General features: G+C 35.2%; 2 protein-coding genes across 2 annotated transcripts; both read right to left on the minus strand.

Annotated features, from left to right (window-relative positions):
* Nucleotides 1–312: 312 nt before the first annotated feature.
* Nucleotides 313–16,746, minus strand: LOC128212093 (E3 ubiquitin-protein ligase RNF14-like). Its single transcript, XM_052917352.1, has 12 exons — nt 16,535–16,746; nt 15,010–15,091; nt 13,696–13,809; nt 12,124–12,253; nt 11,398–11,650; nt 10,817–10,936; nt 9,632–9,814; nt 8,647–8,746; nt 6,272–6,418; nt 3,746–3,948; nt 3,139–3,355; nt 313–2,185 (listed from the first exon to the last, which is right to left on the minus strand). Exons 2-12 carry the CDS (start codon nt 15,088–15,090, stop codon nt 1,964–1,966), a joined length of 1,770 nt encoding a protein of 589 aa, XP_052773312.1. The 5' UTR covers nt 15,091; nt 16,535–16,746; the 3' UTR covers nt 313–1,963.
* Nucleotides 16,747–19,192: 2,446 nt separating this feature from the next.
* Nucleotides 19,193–21,819, minus strand: LOC128212096 (uncharacterized). The gene is made up of 2 exons (XM_052917354.1): nt 21,093–21,819; nt 19,193–20,687 (listed from the first exon to the last, which is right to left on the minus strand). The coding sequence occupies exons 1-2, from the start codon at nt 21,658–21,660 to the stop codon at nt 20,245–20,247; spliced, it is 1,011 nt and encodes a 336-aa protein (XP_052773314.1). The 5' UTR covers nt 21,661–21,819; the 3' UTR covers nt 19,193–20,244.
* Between the last annotated feature and the right edge of the window lie 210 nt (nt 21,820–22,029).

Raw genomic sequence — 22,029 nt, forward strand, 5'->3', positions numbered from 1 at the left:
CTTGCCTAGCGCTCGGCATCAAAGTGATGGTACTGGGATATCGGTGTAGTCAGTACTGGTTAAACCCAGGAAAACGGAGCACGTTAAAAAACAACAAGAGGTCTCTTCGAAAAGGCTAAGGTAACACACCGGAATCTCTTGCATCTCGTTCTGTTTCTTTATGTCTTCTAATATCTTGTTTAAACTGGGAACTGAACATGCTGAAGTCACTTCCATCTCTTATCGCTTATGGCATTTCAACACTCAAATGAACAAACAACCGCACACAACTTGAACCGCACACAAATCTTGAATGGTTGAGAACACATAAACTTCTTAAAACAGTTACCGTTTATTTCATCTGTTTACAGAAAGAGGTTAAATAAAAGAGTATGCAGTACCACATGTAAAACATATTTTATGACTACAAATGTATGTATATCATGCATATCACAAATATGAAAAACAGTACTAACAGCATTTTTGGTTCTATAAACGTTGAAAAATATATCACAGTTTTGAAATTCACATGAATATAAATAAATAAATGTGACAATATATTTTGCTTCAAATACAGCATGACTGAGGGAAAATATACCCGTTTGATAACAGGTAACTAAAGGTTCCTGCTACCTCGGAGTTGTAAATTGTAATAAATACATTTTGTACATTATTGGTATGTTTACAAAGATATAGACGAGTATAAAGTTTACATGCTAAAACAGTGTAGGTAGGTGAAATAACAAATGTATAACACATGAAAACAACAATTAAATTGCAATATCTATAAATGTTACAAAAATCTAAAGTGTACATTATAGTAAACAATTATTATTATTGCAGTATGAAAGTATTTGAACAGATCACAGTCTGCATTATGAAAAGGATAATTTCTTTTACGTGGGTAGTCACAAAAAGAGTGTAATTATTATAGGTTACAAGAGTTACGGTTCTTGTGCACTGCACTTGCCCTCTTATATTCTTCAAGATATGCCCCGGACAAAACTTTACGGACGAAAATTCACAAAGGGCAATTACTCTAAACTTAAGAAAGCAAGAGTTACTGTTATTGTGCACTGCACTTGCCCTCCATGAGATCTATCTACATATGAAGATTCAAGTTGATAACTCTTATATTCTACAAGATAAGCCCCGGACAAAACTTTAAGCATGAAAATTAACAAAGGGCAATAACTAATATGGAAGCAAGAGTAACTGTTCTTGTGCACTGCATTTGCCCTCAATGAGATCTATCTACATATGATATTTAAGTTGATACCACTAATAGTTTACGAGATATGCCCCGGACAAGTGAAAACGGGACGCCACCGCCGCTGCCGCTGACAAAAGTAACCCCTATATGTCGCCTAGTCAGGTGACACAAAAATTATTCAGATGCAAATCTCAAATAAGATGTAGAAAACATAGTTCTTTACACAGTCAAGTGTGTGATATTGAGTATCTATACAAAGGTGCATTTTATGGAAATGATATGATTATTTTAATGTATTTAAATAAACAGCAGAAAATTTTGTCAGCTAAGCATACATTTCCAAAAACAATGTTAATAATTGTTACTCATACAAGAGCTTCCTTGACAGTTCCAGACGTGATCAGAGGTGTTCCAATTCTCTCAACATCACAAGATTATACCAAAAGCCGTTGTATATTTGCAGACTTTTTTTTTAGCATGATGGTAAGACTGCGCGTACGGATTTTTTATAACTGTGATAAGGTACATTTCTTAAATGGTACCTAACATAAATACCTCCCTTCTATGTATATATGAAGTAAATCAGTCTGATAAATAACTGCATTTAGTTGAAATATACAGTAGCAGACGTAACATGTAACAAAATATCATAAAAAACAACAATATTTCTCAATCTAAAATAAATACAAATTTTTATAATTATTTTTTAAAAACATATCAATAATTTTTCCACTATCAATTTTCATATACTCTCAATTATTTCGTTGTTCATCAAGAAGAGTGCTGTGGACAGGAACCCTGGCCAGCGTAATGTCTCCCAACAGGACCGCTAATCTTCGAGTTACAGTGCATACAGAAACTTGCTTTACAGCTCCAGCACCGCACGTGGTTGTTCTGGTTCTCTCGGAGGTTCGGTTGCCTGCATGTGACACAATACGCAAGATCGTTCTTAAGTCCGGGATTTGCAGCTAAACGATCTTTGATTTCATTTCCCTAAAAGAGAAAACAACAAAGTTTGTTAAGTAAGTGTTCCGTTTTATTCATTAATAATAGTTCTATATACCGGTTTGTATAGAAACATAGAGCATTGCCACTGGATTTTCACTACTCGTCTAGTTTTATTACACTAATTTCCAACTGACCAAGGAACATAACTCATCATTTATTAAAGAACATACTGTACTTATTTTTATGAGAATAATTGTTTCAATGGTTAATGGGTTAAAGCCAATATTAAAGCTTTTTGGATTACATGTTCATTGCCTGACAAGGGCTCTCACTAAAGCAAGAGTTATGAGTCTAGCTACACACACCCATTGTGTGTCACTGGTGACATATTTGTGTGCTTAGATTCATGATAATATCTTAAATCAAAGTTTTGAATAATGAGGAGACTGATTCACCTTTACTGAAGCTAGAGGTATGGGCATTGCTACACCATTGTGGTGGGAATATTATGTATTAATCAAGCCGGAGACTCCACCATTATTGAAGCTAGAGGTATTGGCATTGCTACACACCCGCATATCGGCACAAGTAAAATGCCTACAATGTGTCTGATTTTCATGTGTTTATCAAGTAACATTTTTTTTGGTATGGCCAAGCATTTGCAAATCCACCTGGCCACTGGATACTGCTGATGAAAACTTCATTTTGTTTTCTTTGAAAATCTAATCTGTACTTAAATATGTACTGCATTCGGCATACAGTCAAATCCTGTTGTCTCGAACTCACTTGGTTTGAATTCCTAGTTGGCTGGAACTAGATGTAAAGAACCAATTTCTTTATACTGAAGGTAAACAATCCCGCTTGGTTCGTATTTTCCAAGGCTCGAGGTATTTTCCCTGGAGTTCGAGCCAACAAGTTTGACTGTAAAACCTTCCATTAAATTATCAATACAAAACATCATCCTACATTCAATATATTTCCCCAATAAAACACCTTACCTGATTTCTGACTCTCTCTCTCCTAGGAGGGGGCACAGGAATATGCATGTAGTCAAAGTTAAATTGGGCTAAATCTTGGTTGTCGATCATTCGATCTTGTTCAATAGTGAACGTATTACACGCAGGATTGTTTGCAAAGTGGTCATACCCACGTATCGGTCGCACACAAACCCAACACATATAACCGCTGCAACTGCCACATGTCACTTTGTTACACCTGTAAAACAATACTTTATTGAAGGGAGATGCATTATGATTATGGAATTAAGGTAAACAAAAAAACACACTTGCTACATGCATTATCCACAGAAAACAATAATATAAAAATTGAAATCGATAATTATTAATAACAAATTACATTTTTTATTACAATCCTTTGAAAGCATACATTGAATTTTCTTTGAAATACAAGTACTATAAAAGTAAAAATCGCTGCCCAATGGTCATTAAGATCTGACATTTTCCTTACTTTTCATCTTAAGAATATGCCTTGGCAAACATTTAAGGCATAGACGGAAAACTGAAAATCTCCATTCTTAAAATTCCAGTGGTAATTTCAACTACTGTTGAATATTGTCTTAACATTGCTTATCTAAGACCAACATACCCTCCTGTTTTCATAATTGGTGATTTGCACAGGGGACAATTTTTTGTCATTTCCAGTATATAGTTGTCACTGCGTTTATTTTCAAGTTTCTTCTCCCTCTCCCGTTTCCGCATTCCTATTGTTACCTCGCCCTTCATTCGCCTTAATTCAGAATCTGCAGCCTGTTTTTCTCTTTCGGTCCTTGCCTTTTCGCATTCTTCCCCCTACAAAATGTATATAAAAAATAAAACAATAGGTGCATGAGGGCGTATGCTCTACTGGCATGGCTTTTTTGGTTACATGTATTTTCAATTTGATCAATTTTAAGGTGCCTTTACCCAGTCATGTAAGAGGGATCTGGCTGGTTTTCGAAACGAACAACGAAGTCAATATCTAACTAATGTATAAGTAAAGTAAACATTTTAATATAATAAATTGTGAGTTTTGAAAGGGACCATAATTTAAACACGTAGTGAAAATTTAATTCAAAGACATTTTCTGATGACTATAGAATGATGCTACTGATGCCAACAAGAGTACTGCAGAAACAAGAGCTGTCACAGAGACAGCGCGCTCGACTATTCAGCCACTTTTCAGTGTAAGGATTGAAAAGTTTTGGCGAAACATGCATGGACCACTGTTAGATTAGATTTCAATGCAATACATGATGTGCAGAGATAATTATTAACATAAATGTGGTTACATGCATAATTTTAACCAGAATTTTTAAGTGTAATAATAAAGGGCCATTATTTGCAAAACACAGTTATCTAACTTGATTATTCAATTAGGTTGGGTGGTTGAATACCATTGTATAAAGTCTCAATGCAAATACATCAAGTAGTTGCTGAGATATTATCCTATGTGTGCTAACATGCAAGACCTTAACCAGAATTTCTAAGTCGCATAATAAAGGGGCAAACATTATATAATATGAAAGATAGAGTTATCTTACTTAATTAAATAAGAAGGTTAAATGGTTGGGAGCCTGTGTGTAAAGTTTAAATGCAATACATGATGTATTTGCTGAAGCATTGACTTAAAAGTGGTTACATGCAAAACCTTAACCAGAATTTCTATGTTGAATAAAAAAGCGGCCATTATTTGAATTTAATGCAAACTAGAGTTATCTTACTTGGTTATTTAAGTAGATTGGATGGTTGAGTACCATTTTATAAAGTCTCAATGCAATTCATCCAGTAGTTGCTGAGATAGTAACCTATGTGTGCTTACATGCAAAACCTTAACCAGAATTTCTAAGTCAAATAATAAAGGCCTATTATTTGCATTAAATGCAAACTAGAGTTATCTAACTTGGTTAATTAAGTAGGTTGGATGGTTGGGTACCATTGTATCAAGCCTCAATGCAATACCTCAAGCAGTTGCTGAGATATTAACCTATGTGTGCTTGCACGCAAAACCTTAACCAGAATTTCTAAGTCAAATAATAAAGGCCTATTATTTGCATTAAATGCAAACTAGAGTTATCTAACTTGGTTAATTAAGTAGGTTGGATGGTTGAGTATCATTGTATCAAGTCTCAATGCAATACCTCAAGTAGCTGCTGAGATATTAACCTATGTGTGCTTGCACGCAAAACCTTAACCAGAATTTCTAAGTTAAATAATGAAGGCCTATTATTTGCATTAAATGCAAACTAGAGTTATCTAACTTGGTTAATTAAGTAGGTCGGATGGTTGAGTACCACTGTATCAAGTCTCAATGCAATACCTCAAGCAGTTGCTGAGATATTAACCTATGTGTGCTTGCACGCAAAACCTTAACCAGAATTTCTAAGTCAAATAATAAAGGCCTATTATTTGCATTAAATGCAAACTAGAGTCATCTAACTTGGTTAATTAAGTAGGTTGGATGGTTGAGTATCATTGTATCAAGTCTCAATGCAATACCTCAAGTAGTTGCTGAGATATTAACCTACATGTAAGTGTGCTTGCACGCAAAACCTTAACCAGAATTTCTAAGTTAAATAATAAAGGCCTATTATTTGAATTAAATGCAAACTAGAGTTATCTAACTTGGTTAATTGAGTAGGTTGGATGGTTGAGTACCATTGTATCAAGTCTCAATGCAATACCTCAAGTAGTTGCTGAGATATTAACCTATGTGTGCTTGCACGCAAAACCTTAACCAAGTGGTGACGCCGACGCAAATGCTTGGGTGAGTAGTATAGCTCTCCTGTTTAGCTCTCATTCTCATGTTGTTTTGTTCTTCAATTGACAAGGGGCATAGCTCTATTACAAATACTAAAGCCTGAGTTATGACTCGTGCTTTATTTGTGCATATTGACTCTGGGCCTACATGTCTACCAAGTTCCATTCGAATATCTCGAATGGCTTTTCAGTTATTAATTGAGGTTTAACATGACAATGCCACTGATGCCCAAGTTGCTGCAGACCATGCCAGATGGAATGACAATACCTAGACCTTTTTATTTGAAAACAAAAATGACCTAAAAAAGAACTAGAATTGGTGAAAAGCAATAATAGCATAACATGGACCATGTAAAGCTAAGAAAACATACAGTACCTGATGAGACCGTTCCATGCACATAGTACAGAATGTGAACATGCAGTTGAGACAGATGGCCAATGAGAGGTTCTGTTCCGGTTCACAGATTACAGGCTTGTTACAACGCGGGCACCATGTCACATCAGACATCACATTCAGAGCTTTCTGCAACACAAAAAGAACATAGGATGCTTTCAGTAAGCTAGTAAATTTCTTCATGCACGCTGTAATACATTTTTCCATGTTACCACATGGGCAACCAGAACAACATCTGGCATCATGTTCTGGGCTTTCTACAAGACAAAAAAGCTAACAGTAAGCCTTTATAACAACAACTTCAACAACCTTATGAATTCTTTGTACACACAGTAACTCAAGAATGGTTTGACTTTGAAACATCAGTGGTAGGTTGCCCTTGATCAGTAGATCAGCCCATTTATTTTTGGTCAATTGGTCAAGGTCAACAGTCTCAGGAAAACATTATCGGCACACTAACTTGAGGATAGTTTGCCCTAGGACCATGAAGCTCCAGTTGTAGGTTCCTCTTAAGCAGTTTATGACCCTTCAATTATTTTTTGGGCAGGGTGTGGGTATCCGGGTAAGGAGAACAAAATTAAAGGTATCGTCCACAGTTTTATACACAGTTCAAAGGGTATACTTTCCTGAAAAGTACATGTATGTGCAAAATAATTGATAATCAATGTATTCTGTCTTAAAATAACCTTAATAATTCTGCCACATGTTTCTGACAAAGCGGTGCTCTGAGGCATACTGTTTGACATACAGCTGTTGTTAAATAAAAGTTGATGCTTTTGTATACATAGCTTGATTCTGATAATGCAGTACTAAATACTTAACATTAAAGTATATATATTATATAGTTTATCTGAAACAAAGTTTGGTTCCTTAGATTATTGTTAATACTGGTAGTTCTTCATTAATATTGAACCGTATTCTCTTTACTAGATCTACAGTCATGGGCAATAACTATTTTAACAGAGTCAATTATCCAGACCCTCTGCTTCCCATGTATTTGAAGGTTTTAATATTTCGCTATATATTTTAAACAATGTTTCATAAGTACATAAAACTCTCCAGGTTGATGGAAAATGAATGTATTTATATACGGTATGCCTATTAAGATAATATTGATACATTTTAACTTGTAAGAGATGTCACAGAGACAGTGCGCTCAACTATTCCGCTGCATGTTTAAGGATTGCAAAGTTTAAGTCAAACATGAATGGATCACTGTAAAATTAGATAAAATTTAAACTGTTTCATAATTTCAAAGTCAAAAAATAAAGTGGCAATTTCTTGCATTACATGCAAGATATAGTGATCTAACTTGATTAATTATAAAGGTTGGGTGTTTGGAAGTCTTTGTATAAAGTTTTTATGCAATACATGATGCATTTGCTGAGATATAGACTTAAATGTGGTTACATGCAAAACCTTTAACCAGAATTTATAAGCTGAATAATAGAGGACCATTATTTGCAAAAATACAGTTATCTAACTTGGTTATTTAAGTAGATTGGATGGTTGAGCACTGTTCAATAAAGTCTCAATGCAATACATAAAGAAGTTGCTGAGTTATTAGCGTATATGTGCTTTCATGCAAAACCGTAACCAGAATTTCTAAGTCAAATAATAAAGGTCTATAATTTGCATAATATTCAAATTAGAGTTATCTGACTTTATTAATTAAGTACAGGTAGATCATTAGGATTATCTAAAGCTTCAATGTAAAACATGATGTATTTACTGAGGGCTATTCCAGTAAAACATATAACCCCCAGGGGAAAGGTGATTATTTAAATAGTGTAATGGTGGGTGTCTTTGTTCTGTAATTTGGACCCCAAAAGGGCAAATTTGCTTCTGTAGGGGGGTGGCATAATTTTAAAGTGCCTTTCCCCAAGGGGTTATATGTTTAAATTGAATAGCCCTGAGTTAATGAATTGAAATTGCTTACATGCAAAACTGTAACTTAAAGATGTGACATCAACCCAGATGCAAAGGTTAGTAATATAGCTCCACATATTCTTCAAATAGTCAAAGCTAAAGACAGCATTTGAAAGATTTTTGATTGAATATGACTTTTTCCACTAAGAAATTGGTCACTTGAATTAGACTTTTTCCACTAAGATTTTGATCACTTTCAACACTGTAGCCTATGGGAGTATACATAAAAAAAGAATGCATGCTTTCAAACTACGATAAATGCCTCCATTATTATATCTCTCCATCAGCGTTTGATTCAACAACAATTGTTCATATGTAAAAAAGTAATAACTTTGACAAAAGGTACAAATACAAATATGTCTATGGGAAATTTGAGGTTGTGAAAATACTAATGGCCCTTGTGTGTAAACAAAGAAATCAATTCTTACCTGTAAGCTCAAAGAATCAAATCTGTCAAAGTCTTCTTTGCTCAGAATCTCCTTTAACACAAACGCTGGTATGTGGCTTTTGCACTCTGACATTGGACACCTTTAAATACACAATATAAATTTGTATAAAATAAAACTCAAATGTGTCACCTGTTGAGATCACCCATCATTTTTCTCATCAAGGTCACAAAAAATTGTGACCTATCTACCTCAATTAGGTGTCATCTACTGACTTTGACCAAGGATATACACCCAGTTTGAAAACTCTACACCAAGTTGTTCAAAAGTTACGCTAAGAAGGAAAGTGTATCCCAACCAACGAAGAAAATAATCCCTATGTGTTAGCCATGCTTTATGGGTGACACAAAAGCTAATAGCACTGATTTGATACACTAAAGAGGGCCATAACATCAACATGCAAACAACATACATGCATACTGAAACCTCAAGAAAATTCAGTCAAATGTCATGGTAGTGTTACATCATATAAACAATGTTTGTATTGACAATTACAACTAGCCTATTTCGAAATGAATATTATTGCTACATTTAAGAAAGCGAGTGTACGAAACGATCATTAATAAGACAAGGTCCATGAGTATTTGATCAACAGCCCGGTAGGCAAGTTACATTATAGTACACAGATTAACCTAATAGTACATACTTAATTGAATATTGTACAGGATGCCACTAATATGAATTTAAACCTAGTCTTTTGTTTATAATGTAGCTTTAATTGGTGATTTTAAATGCATGGGCATCAAAGCCTTTTTGATTGGGGCCAAAAAAAGGGATATTTGATGAAAAATCTTCCACAGATACTATTTTAAAAACACATATAATAATTACATTATTGAGACACTGCCAAATACAAATGTTATTTACATGCAGTTTGTTTCAAAGTGTTTTTGAATGGTAATCTTGATAACTAAGGTTATTTTTTCATCACCCACTCATCCCTCCCCCCACCCCCTCTAGAACTTACAAGATGTTAAGAACATTTCCTTCCTTCACAAGTAGCTCACAGTGTGCAGTTAGACATTCCCGGCACATGAAGTGTCCACACTCGGGAATCAGCACAAACTTTGAACCCTGGCCTTCCTCGTAACATATTTCACAGCACTGGATGTCATTGTAAAACTGGCGCAGCTCTTCCGCCCTGTTGAATCTAATAACAATATTGGTAAATGGTTAAATGGAGAATGGTTATATTTAAATAATTCAAACAATGTACATGCATATATACAATGAAATTTGGTTCCATATACAGTGGAACATGGTTGGCTGGAACTTGCTAGGCTCGAATTACTTGTTGGCTCAAATTGGATGTAAAGGACTGTCTCCTTTATACTGAAGGTAAGCATTCCGGCTTGGCTCGATCTGAGGCTCGAGGTATCTTCGCATGTCCCTGGGAGTTCAAGCTAACAGGGTTTGACTGTATATATATATATACATCTTTTTTTCGTTAAAAAAGTTCTATATTTTAAAATATTATTTTTATATATACATATGGATATATAAAATGGAACCTTTCAAGGGGAAAAACGATCTCAATGTTTGAATTCATGTGGAAAACATTTTTTATATTTATTATAATTTTATAATATTATATTCAAGCACTAAATGACAAACAATATTAACTTTTATTATATGCCATAATCCCTTTTATGTGCACTGTTTTAAAAGCAGCAAGAGCACTGTGGGTTTACCATGTGATAAATTACGTGATAAATGCGATGTCAGAAGGCAGAGCTTTTCTGATTACTTTCCTCAAACACTTCGACAAACTTGTTTCCAAAATATTGTTTTGACAGTGCTCCTTGTTTTGTGGAAGGATTTGTCTAAGTCTTTTAAGAAACTAATCTCTCAATCAAACTCGGGTAAAAGACCGAAGGCAGGGCTCTGTAAGAAGCGTTAACTGCGCTGTGTTTCATATAAAATGGTGAAGAAATAGTAATGTTATCTTTGTTTAAAGTCTTCATTCCATTCAATATGTTGCCTTCTAACAGCATTTATGACGTATTATATCAAGTGGTATACACACACTGAAGACCCACAATTAGAATCACTTACATTGCTTTTAATGTTTGAGATAAAAAAAAAAAAAATTTTTTTTTTTTGAGACCCTTTATTAAACATGTAGAAGCATTTTTTACAGACAAGGAACTACCTCATGAGATGTGTTATGATGTCATTTAAGTCCATGGGTTCTACAATGACTCGGCAATCATCTACATCTTGATCCACTTCATACGCTGATACATACACATGATCTTCATAGCCTATCAGCCTATGGAAAACAAAACTATTACTTATTCCCTTGACATAAAAAACATGTAAAATGTATTACCAATTTCACAATGAATTAATATATTAATATTCAAAGCTATTGGTTATGTTTTCAGTCCATCATATTCAACGTCAATTAACAAAAGATTTTATTGTTTACCAATAACCACACTGTGAAATGCATGGCACATAACCTGATTAACCTACATATAACCTACATGTAACCTACAACATATAACCTACATATAACCTGCAACATATAACCTACACATAGCCTACAACATATAACCTCCATATAACCTGCAACATATAACTAACATATAACCAAGTGTTAAGGAAAATAATGCTTTATGTTTAATTTAAAACAATCCAGAATCAACTATATCTTATGAAAACTGCTAATGCTAATTACTGCTAATGACTAAGCCTTGATAATGAAAAATATTGAAGACAAATGCGTACCTTGTCAGGTTTTCCGTCAGCCAATCCATCCATGTGAACAGTATTGACATCCCCCTCCCACCCCCATCTTCCTTCATTTTCTCCCACTGTCCATCCAGCTCCCGACACACGAGACTGAGCTGGGCGGGAGAGAGCCAAGGGCAGGTAACCACGTAGTCAGGAGCAGTGTGGGAGGGGTAGGTCGGTGGGAGAGAGGCCTGGATGACTAGAGGGGGAAGGAAGGTTACTGGGAAATTCCAGATAACCCGCTGACCTGTAGAAAAAAACAGAAATAATATGTGATTCCTATCCACGCAGGCGGAGCAGGATGGGCAGAAGAGTGAAGCAAAATTTCAGATAACCTGCTGACCTAAGGAGAAAGAAATCGTTGTCTATAAAATTACCTTGTTACCAGTCCTGTTAAATTGCACTCCCAAAACATTATAATATGAAACTTGTATCTTTATACATTAAAATATCATCAGATGGTGCCTTACAGCATGTTTGTTTACCCAGTAAACCACTGGAAACAATGTCTCTTAGCCAAGTTAATGCATTTCTAGTTCTAAAATGCATTATTTAATAGGAGAAAACCCCAAAACTTTAAATATACTAAATCCAAATAGAAGTTACCCCACCACCCAATTAAGACTATATTACTGAAACAAAATATATCTTTCTTGAATAATAAACAAAAGCTATTAAAATATAATATGAGAAACCGAAACCAAAACAGTATGTATTCACCTGAGTCAGATCTGGCCAGCTGAACACCAGAAGGGGAGGTAACACCATTGGTCGCACCTGTAGACTCACTTTCCAGTGGTAGGAACACATCTACAGGCACTTTATTTCCATACACGACTGGCACATACAGCTGAAACACAACATACTTACTAGTGCTGGATAATAAGTCAAACTTCATATAAGATAATCAAATCAAAATGGAAAACCATAATCAATCATCGAATCGGAAATAATTTTAAGTGTATTTCCAAACTAATTATTGAAAGTAAAAAAATGCAAATTATTGTTTATTTCAACAATTCCTATATATCATGTGTTATAGACTTTAAAATTAGCCAAACATACTGAATGACAGAAGATAAAGTGAAACTTGTACGCAAAATCAATACATACAAATAACAAGCATAAATTTAGAGTGATAAACCTAAACACACAAATATAAAATGACTGGTGAGTCCTACAGTGATCAGCTATCGTCTCATAAGGTAGAAATACAGTGTTTTCTGCACCTTTCTTTCAATTATACACAGTCTACTTCATAAAAACCATTACTTTTATTATAATATATATTCATCCTTTTCAATAAACTAAAACAATTGTATTTATTGTGATACTCCTTATTTTGGAGTAAGAGTGCATCTTTAAGTAAATTAATCAAGTTTGTTGAATACAGATTATGGATGTCAGATCTTAATCGATTATTGCCAATGTTTTGAACCCATCAATAATTATTCCACACTACTCAATCATCATGTCATCTCTCATATATACTGTTAACATCTATGGCCATCAAATTGTGAAGAGTTTTTAAAAACTGGAATCATTTTCCAGTACTGCCAATGAAAGTCAAAACAAATCTTGGGCAGTCCCATTTAAAGATCATTTCACTACAATATCTGCTTTATCAAATATCCAAAAGAACTCGTTTTCATGTATGTATTTCGAATATGGGTATTAATATCAAATGAGATCAAACTGCTTTTTCATTTGGCATATTTAGGCTACGGTATGTGTCTGTTGTACAAAGGTACAGCTTAAAACAATTGCCTCCTTATTCTAATAACTTGTCTTCAGGGCTCTCACAAGGCTGGAAATTTTGGGAGAAGTGACTTCTCCCTTCAGCCAATTTAGGGAGAAGTGGGGAGACTTTAGGGTGAAGTGATACTTTTCGTAACACCTGATACAAAAACTATGCCATACCACTCACATAAGTTTATATTCACATTAAAATTGATTGCTATAACTATATAAAATGTTCATTACATAATGTATCATTTTTGGCTCAGCAAAAGTGTATTTGTCAATGTCACATAGTTTACCTCCTTATTCTAGTAACTTGTCTTCATATTAAACGTTTGAAGTCCTTAAGACAATTGAACACTAAAAATCCAAAATACCTCATGATACTTAGGACAATTGAACATTAAAAATCCAAACTATCTCACAATATCTATAGTTATTTTAGATAATTTCATGTTTAAAAAGAGGTTTAAAAACAACAATATCAATCTAAGGGAAAGTTTTAACAACTTGAAGGTTATATCTTGCTCTTAGCGTTCAATCCTTACAAACCTTCAGCATATTTTGCTGGTCATAAGAAGCTCCATCTTCTCCACTGCCACCAGATCGACTCAAAATCTCAACTCTACTATCTTGTCCCTCATAAATGGACAACAGCACCTCTATCTGAATTAAGAAGGGAAATAGAGTTATAACTTACATGTCTTCATATGATAAAGTACTTTTTAAAATAAATGTTTCTAAAAGTTAAACATTCAAGTTTTATTTGCAATTTCAAAATAAAGTTGGCCTAAATCATGTCAAGCAATTTGTTTCAAAATAATCTTTATCAAGACAAAGAATAAAAGAGTTTAAAAAGGGACTGTTAAATTTGGTCATAAATAACAAACTGATTGTCAATGACATCTGTGTATACATCAAAACAATCAATTTCAATGCATGAGAAAAGTTACAGGACCTATATATGTGTACATCTTTAACTGTGATTTTAATATAGAACATGTACAATCAAAACCTGTTGGCTCGATATCGTTTGGCTCAATTTCCTTGTTCGTTACTAGATGTAAAGGACAGATTTTGTTTTGCTCTGTGTAAACATTCCCTCTTGGCTCAATTTTCGTGAGGCCCTAAATATTTTGGCCGGTCTATGGGATATTGAGCCAACGAGTTTTTACTGTATGTTGATTTTATTATACAGAAACAATTCAGAATCATGTCTTTTTTTTTTATAAATTTCATGTATTATACTTAGCATAAGTTTGTATGTCACTTTGCTCCTGTAGTAAAATTGATGAGCATTATTTTGATTGAGAAATTGTTGGAATTAAAGTTTTGCATTGTTCTGTTGAAACATAATGTTAGGGTCACAAAATGAAAAGTGAACACTCAAGTTGTTTAATAACTTGTCAGTTTGTTACATATCTCTTTTATTATATACTTGCAGGTGATTTAAAGAGATTTATCAGTGAAATAAAAAAAATATTTCATTGTTTCAAACAGTGTAATAACAATTTGCTATTTTTCACTTTTTTGCTATTTTTCCTGCTCCCACTTTCAAATAAAACTTCAGCCACACAGGGCTGGGACACAATTTCGACGACATCATTTCTGAATGACCTTTCTTTCTGAAAACTACAATTAACTGTCATTTTGTATCCTTTTTAAGCATATAATAAAAAAAGTGTTTGTTTCAGTGTAAGAAGCGATATATTTGACTTTGTGAACACCAAAAGTAAATATTTCATTCGTGGCATAAAAATCCTGGCAAGCCAATCATAAAATATAGCTTTTGTAGATCCCTTGGTAAAATATATTGTGATTGTACACTGAAACAAACAGTTATCATCTATATCTTACTAAGTTTACCTCTTGTTCTTGTTCCTCTCTATTTTCATCTATTCCTGCTGCAGTCAGCTCGCTTAGCTCTGGTACACCTCCAACAGCCATTCTACAAAAGCACTAAACCTTAAGTTTACAAAAAATATTTTGGCTATGACTAAAACCTGTAGGCCATTCAGCTTACAGTACCCATGCAAGCCCTTATTCCTCCATGATGGAAAAAAATTCCTGAATTTCACTTGTATGCATTCACACTGGCTCATCAGGGCCTGAACCCGCATACATTTTTTAGCTTTATGCATGGACGGAGCAAGTCACAAAGTTAACAATGTTTTTTTTTTAATTATTTAATCTTCCCTAAGCTCCCGACTTAGCTTAATGCTAAGGAGTGCATGCCAGGTTGGGACGCAACTTTAAAGATCTTTGAGTCGGAGTCGTTAAATAAACAGTATTCTTGACAGTGTTGTTGATAAAACTTGCAAAAATAAGACTAGCTTTTGCTTGTTCAGTTATTGCAGCTTGGAGATACCTTCTTTCTGCACATGCACGCGCCAGGTATAGAATTGTTATATTTAATGAATCTTCTCAATCTGAGCTGGTATCTGAACAAACTTCTTAAATCTGTGAATCTTCATAACTTGTAGATTATAAAAGTTGTATGAAATATAAAAAAATCTAAAACTGTAACAGTAATGCACCAGTCATTTGTAACCACTGCCCCCCAGGTCCGGGGGTTTACCGGGGATAGCCAGGGAAATGGGCCGTGGTTTTACCTTCCAGGTGGCCCCGCAGGCCCATGCTGTGATTTTGTCTTTGCGCCAAAAATAGCAGGGAATGGGCCTTACCTAGGGTCACTGGGGTCAGGTGTGCAGGGATTTTACCAGCAGTTGGTCGCTGCAGGATGAGGATTTTACCCCGGCTTGGCTGGACCAAAAGTCAAAGTCCCCGAACCTGGGGGTATGTATGTATTTCTTTAGAGCTTGCGGTCAAGGATAACTAGTGAAAATGCAAGCAATTATTTACAACGGGGTCCTTTGTTTTTGCTGAAGGGACAGCACGCTGAAGAGACAGTGGTGGGATACAAGGAAGTCTGGGTGCGATACCCTAGCTCTTTTTCGAAGAGACCCCTTGGTTCATTTACGTGTGTGGTGTTAAGCACCGATACACGGGGTACAACTTTCCTGGGTTAAACCAGTACTGAGTACACCACTTTTCCAAGCACTACCCTTTAAATGCCGAGCGCCAGGCAAGGGAGCTACTTGTACCAATTTTTAACGTCTTTTGGTATGACGCGGCCAGGGATCGAACCCACGACCTCCTGCTCCATAGGCGCTTAACCATTAGGCCACGGAGACAGTTTTACAATTGGTGGGACGTGTTTACAATTGACTGGTGCATAATAGTAATTTACTATTAAAATATACAAACAAAAGAGGTTAACTTGCTTATTTCGTGGATCAAGAGTAGAGTACAAGAACACTGGAATTGTTTGATTCGTATAGCTCGACTGGCCTAAACTACAGTCCAAATACCAAGTAACTATGGTTCTTACTTGTTATATCGTCAACCAGCAGGTATACTACCAGTGGGTATTTCGCAATGTTCAGCATATGCCGTCACAACAGCTGGTTACATTTAACATAAAACATTTTGATTGAAATTTAAATATATCTAAATCAGAATTTCATTACAAACTTTTGAATTGGACAGTAGAAACTAAATATTTCGCTAATAACTGTCAACTCCAAAGGTTGCTTTGATTTGAAAAAATAAGCAGTTAACCGATTAGGTCAAATAGCAGGAACTGTTCATCAAAGCAAATATAAATTATATCGACATACAAATTATACATAAAGTTTTTACAGATTTATTTGTTATCAAAAGAGGTCAGTGTCAAATGTGGTAACATGAATTACATATTAACTTAATCAGATAATCATTAATAATTGGTCAAACTCGGATTTAATTGGAAATAGCAAATTTGGCGACCACTGTATCCAATCTGCACAGGTATGAAACCAAAGCATTTCTAGAAAGCAACACACTACTTGGGCTCTGCTTTTGTAATAAAGCCCATCAAATTCAGTTTTAAAATGAAGAACAGGTTTTAATGCAATCTTTGTTGCTAATGTATAATTTGGAAATGTGACTTTCAAATGACATTTGATGACTTTACTGGCCAGTTTGCTAACAGTATCTACTGACCGCACACATTATGTTCAAAATATATTGCTTACCATGGTAACCGCCATGATGCTAACTGTCCACCCTGGCTAACATGACACCCTTGTACACAAATATGCAAAGAATCGCCCTGAAGAACAAGAGCTGTCATAGTATGTGACGAATGCCCCCGAATGTGACATTGACCTATGAACAAGGTCAGTACATGAAAAGTTAAAGATCAAACAAATACATATGGCAAGTTATTTTAAATTGCCTCTGAACATAAAAAATACCACCCATACTTGACAACCTACATTCTTATGTCCTTATATTCAGCATTCCATTGTGAATAAACACAAAGTGTATCTTTCACCTTAGAGGTAGGGACATGGGTCTTGCACGTGACACGTCGTCTTGGTATGTCGAACACATGTGGCAAGTAATTTTAAAATCTGTCCATACAAGTGAAAGTTACAGCCCGGACACGACAACCTATACTCTATGTCCTTATATGCAGCATGCAATTGTGAATAAACACTAAGTGTGACCTTGACCTTAGAGGTAGGGACACGGGTCTTGCATGCGACACGTTGTCTTGGTATGCCGAACACAATTGGCAAGTTAGTTTAAAATCTGTCCATACAAGTGAAAGTTACAGCCCGGACACGACAACCTATACTCTTTGTCGTTATATGCAACATTACATTGTGAATAAACACCTAAGTGTGACCTTGACCTTAGAGGTAGGGACACGGTTCTTGCACGCGACACGTCGTCTTGGTATGCCGAACACATGTGGCAAGTTATTTTAAAATCTGTCCATACAAGGGAAAGTTACAGCCCGGACACGACAATATATACTCTATGTCCTTATATGCAGCATTCCATTGGGAATAAACACCTAAGTGTGACCTTGACCTTAGAGGTAGGGACACGGTTCTTGCACACGACACGTCGTCTTGGTATGCCGAACACATGTGGCAAGTTATTTTAAAATATGTCCATACAAGGGAAAGTTACAGCCCGGACACGACAACCTATACTCTATATCCTTATATGCAGCATTCCATTGGGAATAAACACCTAAGTGTGACCTTGACCATAGAGGTAGGGACACGATTCTTGCACGCGACACGTCGTCTTGGTATGCCAAACACATGTGGCAAGTTATTTTAAAAGCTGTCCATAATATTCTGAGTTATTGAGTCGGACGGACGGACAGACAGACGGACGGACGGTGCGATTTTAATATGCCCACCTTCGGGGGCATAAAAATAATCACACAAATATATAGTGACTGTACTATGTGGTATACACCGGAAGACTTAGGCCATTGTATTCGTATTGATGACGTACATGTAATCATTTTCAATAAAATGTTCACCAATGTAAAGTTTGAAATGGTTTTCATCCCGCGCTCACAAACAAATATTCAAAGTATGTAACCCCCGTGTGCTCCATTTTAACCAGAAATGTATATATAATTATTGCGACAGGAACCTTTCTAGAAGCCATTTAGCCGAACACAATGATTTTCATAGACAATCGTTAAACATTTTTTATGCTTTGTATGCACCCTAGCTGTTATTTATAGTACCAACAAGTGGATGCACACTCGCGTCGTTTTCCGTCGGTCGATCAAGGGACAACACTCGACGCATAATGTAGCTAGAAGTATGGGGACCGTCATGCCATGGCGACGGGAACACTTAACAAGTAATATCATGATATGGCCAAGGACGAAGGCTATGATGTCCCTATGAAGCATGAGGTAAAAAAACCCAGACGACCTTGAAATGCCAATACGCATACCATACCCGTATCTGCGCGAAGAAACAAGTACGAGTACTATTATAATAATGAAAACCCTAATCACACGAAACAAACCCTAATCACACGAAACAGTAGAGACATCTGTTTGGTCAACTGGCGATTGCTCTGTACACCATTTTATATAAAATAAAGACGGTTCTCAAGATTCTAGACCATTCCTTATCGTATTTGTGAGGATCCCTCCCTTTTATTTTATGAATTGCATAATGGCTCTTTGAAGTGTGAAAATAGATTAAAGTGACACTCTTATCAAAATCAATACATACACATAAACATAAAGTTTGAGTGATAAACCTTTAACTACTTACTAAATAATGCATTAATGGCAATTTTGATAACTGTTAACACATTTGTAACCGTGTATTTTATAGCTGAACACGCACAAATATTAAATGATTGGTGAATGCTAAAAGATTTACTGTGTTTTACTACCGTCTTTTAGGGTAGAAAAACCGTGTTTTCTGCACCTTTCTTTCAAATTAAACTCCGTATCCTTCATAAGAATCATTGTTTTCAACATTTACTAATGCTTTGTGGTATAATAAAAAAATGTATTTATTGTGGTTAATCTTATTTGGGAGTAATAGTGCATCTTTAAAGATAAACGAAATTGCTTTTAACAATGACTATTATGCACGTTGAAAGATCTTGAAATGGGACAAAGATAAATTCTTTGTTAAAATACACCTTCAGAGAAGAGATGTTTTTAATACAGAGTTGATAGAATTCAGAAACAAAACAGTTGAGGCAAACACATTTTTTTATATATATATAATCAGATTTATGAATTTTGCCCCTGAAATCCGAATTTTTGGAATGTAAATAAGCTCACTCCTGGCCCTATTTGGGGTTGAAAAAGAACACACTGTATTTGCACTTACATGTTCATGCTTAAAAATACAACAATGCTATGTGATGCATAGTCATTATATCAATGGCACTTTTGGTTTCATGTAAATAGAGTAAAGCTATTGAGCTTATTGTTCTTGCATATCATAATGCCCTTAATGCCACAAATATAACCAAATAAACGCGAATAAACATAATACTTGAGAAGCCAATTTCATCAACTAATACATGTTCAGGAATATGTTTAAAACACACCAAAAAGCGGTATTCCCTACGAAAAGTTTTCTTTTTTGTTTCAACACACCAATAACTTTACAATCAGATTAATATTGCTACGCAGCAGCAAAAATTTGTTTATGTCACTTTTTATACAGTTGTGCCTATTTTGTGAAATAGCACAACATTTTTAAGCTGTCAAGAGTATTGTTTTCGTATGTTTTTAATCAGCGTTTTAAAGGAAGATGAAAACTGTCTTTTGTCCGATGTGAAGTTGGAATAATCCAAGCCTTTAATCGCACGAAGACACACTGTTTTGCACTCTCTTTTTTCCATATACCAAAAAGGCACTACACGGTGTGCTGTATCCTTGCCGTTTTCCAACCCAAATGTCATTAGGCCCTCTACTTGAAACATTGTCAATTCGTCTTCATCTAAGTTGGGTGTGACAAGTATGCCAATACAACCATAGCGTTCATGTATGGTGTCCAGACTACCCATACCGGTTCGTCCATGGTCAATGTTACTGAAGAGATCCTGGTTTATATCTGGCTGCAAAGCAGCTAAATCAGCCATCAAGTCGTTGGCAACGCGCAGATCTTTTTCTGTGTGTAAAATGATCAGATCTGCTCTTCCGACATCTAAAAAGAAATAAAAATTGACTTTTAAGATAACAACAGCATCTTCGCCGGTAAGCGCACGAAATTGAGAACGTTAATTAGTATAATATCAATGTGCTATATATGGCGACGCTATAAGCAGTATGTTACGATAAAAACAACTAAATTCGAACGATGACGAATTTGTAAGGATTCCCACTATTGCTATATATACGTAGTTATTTTTAGATTTTTAAAATTCCATAAATAAATTTCAGTAAATCACAGATATGGTATATGAGCTAGGAAAACATAAACATATAGCTTGCGCTTCTGTCCCATGCGCTTGAGATAGTCAACATCTTACAGGGGATTTAACATATTAATTACCAATCGTAAAAAATGGCGGGGGTCTGTTGAGTTTGAGAATAAAACCCATGATTTTACCTCTGGACTTTTCGTTTGATTTTCTATTGAGTTCCCCTCTCACAAGATACTGACAAGCTGCCCTCTCGGTAGTTTGAATAGATGATTTTATTCTGTCACCTTCTTCGGAAAGTTCTTTGGTAAGTTTTTCTTTAACTTTCGTTCCTTCTTCATGTATTTCTTTGACAATATCGAACTCTTCCTCGGCTAATAGCGACCTCATTACATTACTTTGTATTTCAAGAGATGCGTCTGTCCGTAAATAAGCATCATCGTCATGTAAACAGTCATGTTCCAAGTCTGAAGATGAACACCTTTCTGCTATATTGGCAGTTGGTACACCGGAGGGAACTCTACGCAGCAAACTGTCGGAACAGTCTTCTTCAACATCTGGAGATAAACAATCATTAGATAAACTCATCGCTACCAGTTTGGAAGAAGTTTCTTCTCCAGATTCACATTTGACAACCGATGGCAATTGTCTTTCTCCATTTTGAGTTTGGCAGCCAGGGATTGTAGATAAGGTAGAGAAGGATTTTGATTTCCTAGGTGTTGCGTTTTTGTTTTTCCTTTCCGGGTATTTATTCATTTTTAAATGTTCTCATTGCTTGTATGTCTCACATGCATTAATTGGATGCCATAAAGACATGGAATATGCATATATATTATATAATATTAAAACATGTATTACGTAATCCACTTAGTAATCCATAGTCTTACATTTTACTGAAAGCAAGTTAGCAGCCAATAACAGCAGCCAATAAAATTCTTAGCAGCCAATAAGTACTTTTTAATACCACGAAACAAGAAATGTTAAATGGATCTACTATTATCTAGCAGCCAATAAGAACACTGACTACACAACAACAATGTTTCAATGAAACATCATTAATGCGAATGGTTTATATAATTAAAAAAGATGAAAAATAATAACAATGTACTTAATTGGTATGTACAG

The sequence above is a fragment of the Mya arenaria genome, chromosome 12 (genome assembly GCF_026914265.1).
Source record: "Mya arenaria isolate MELC-2E11 chromosome 12, ASM2691426v1".
Taxonomy (NCBI): domain Eukaryota; kingdom Metazoa; phylum Mollusca; class Bivalvia; order Myida; family Myidae; genus Mya; species Mya arenaria.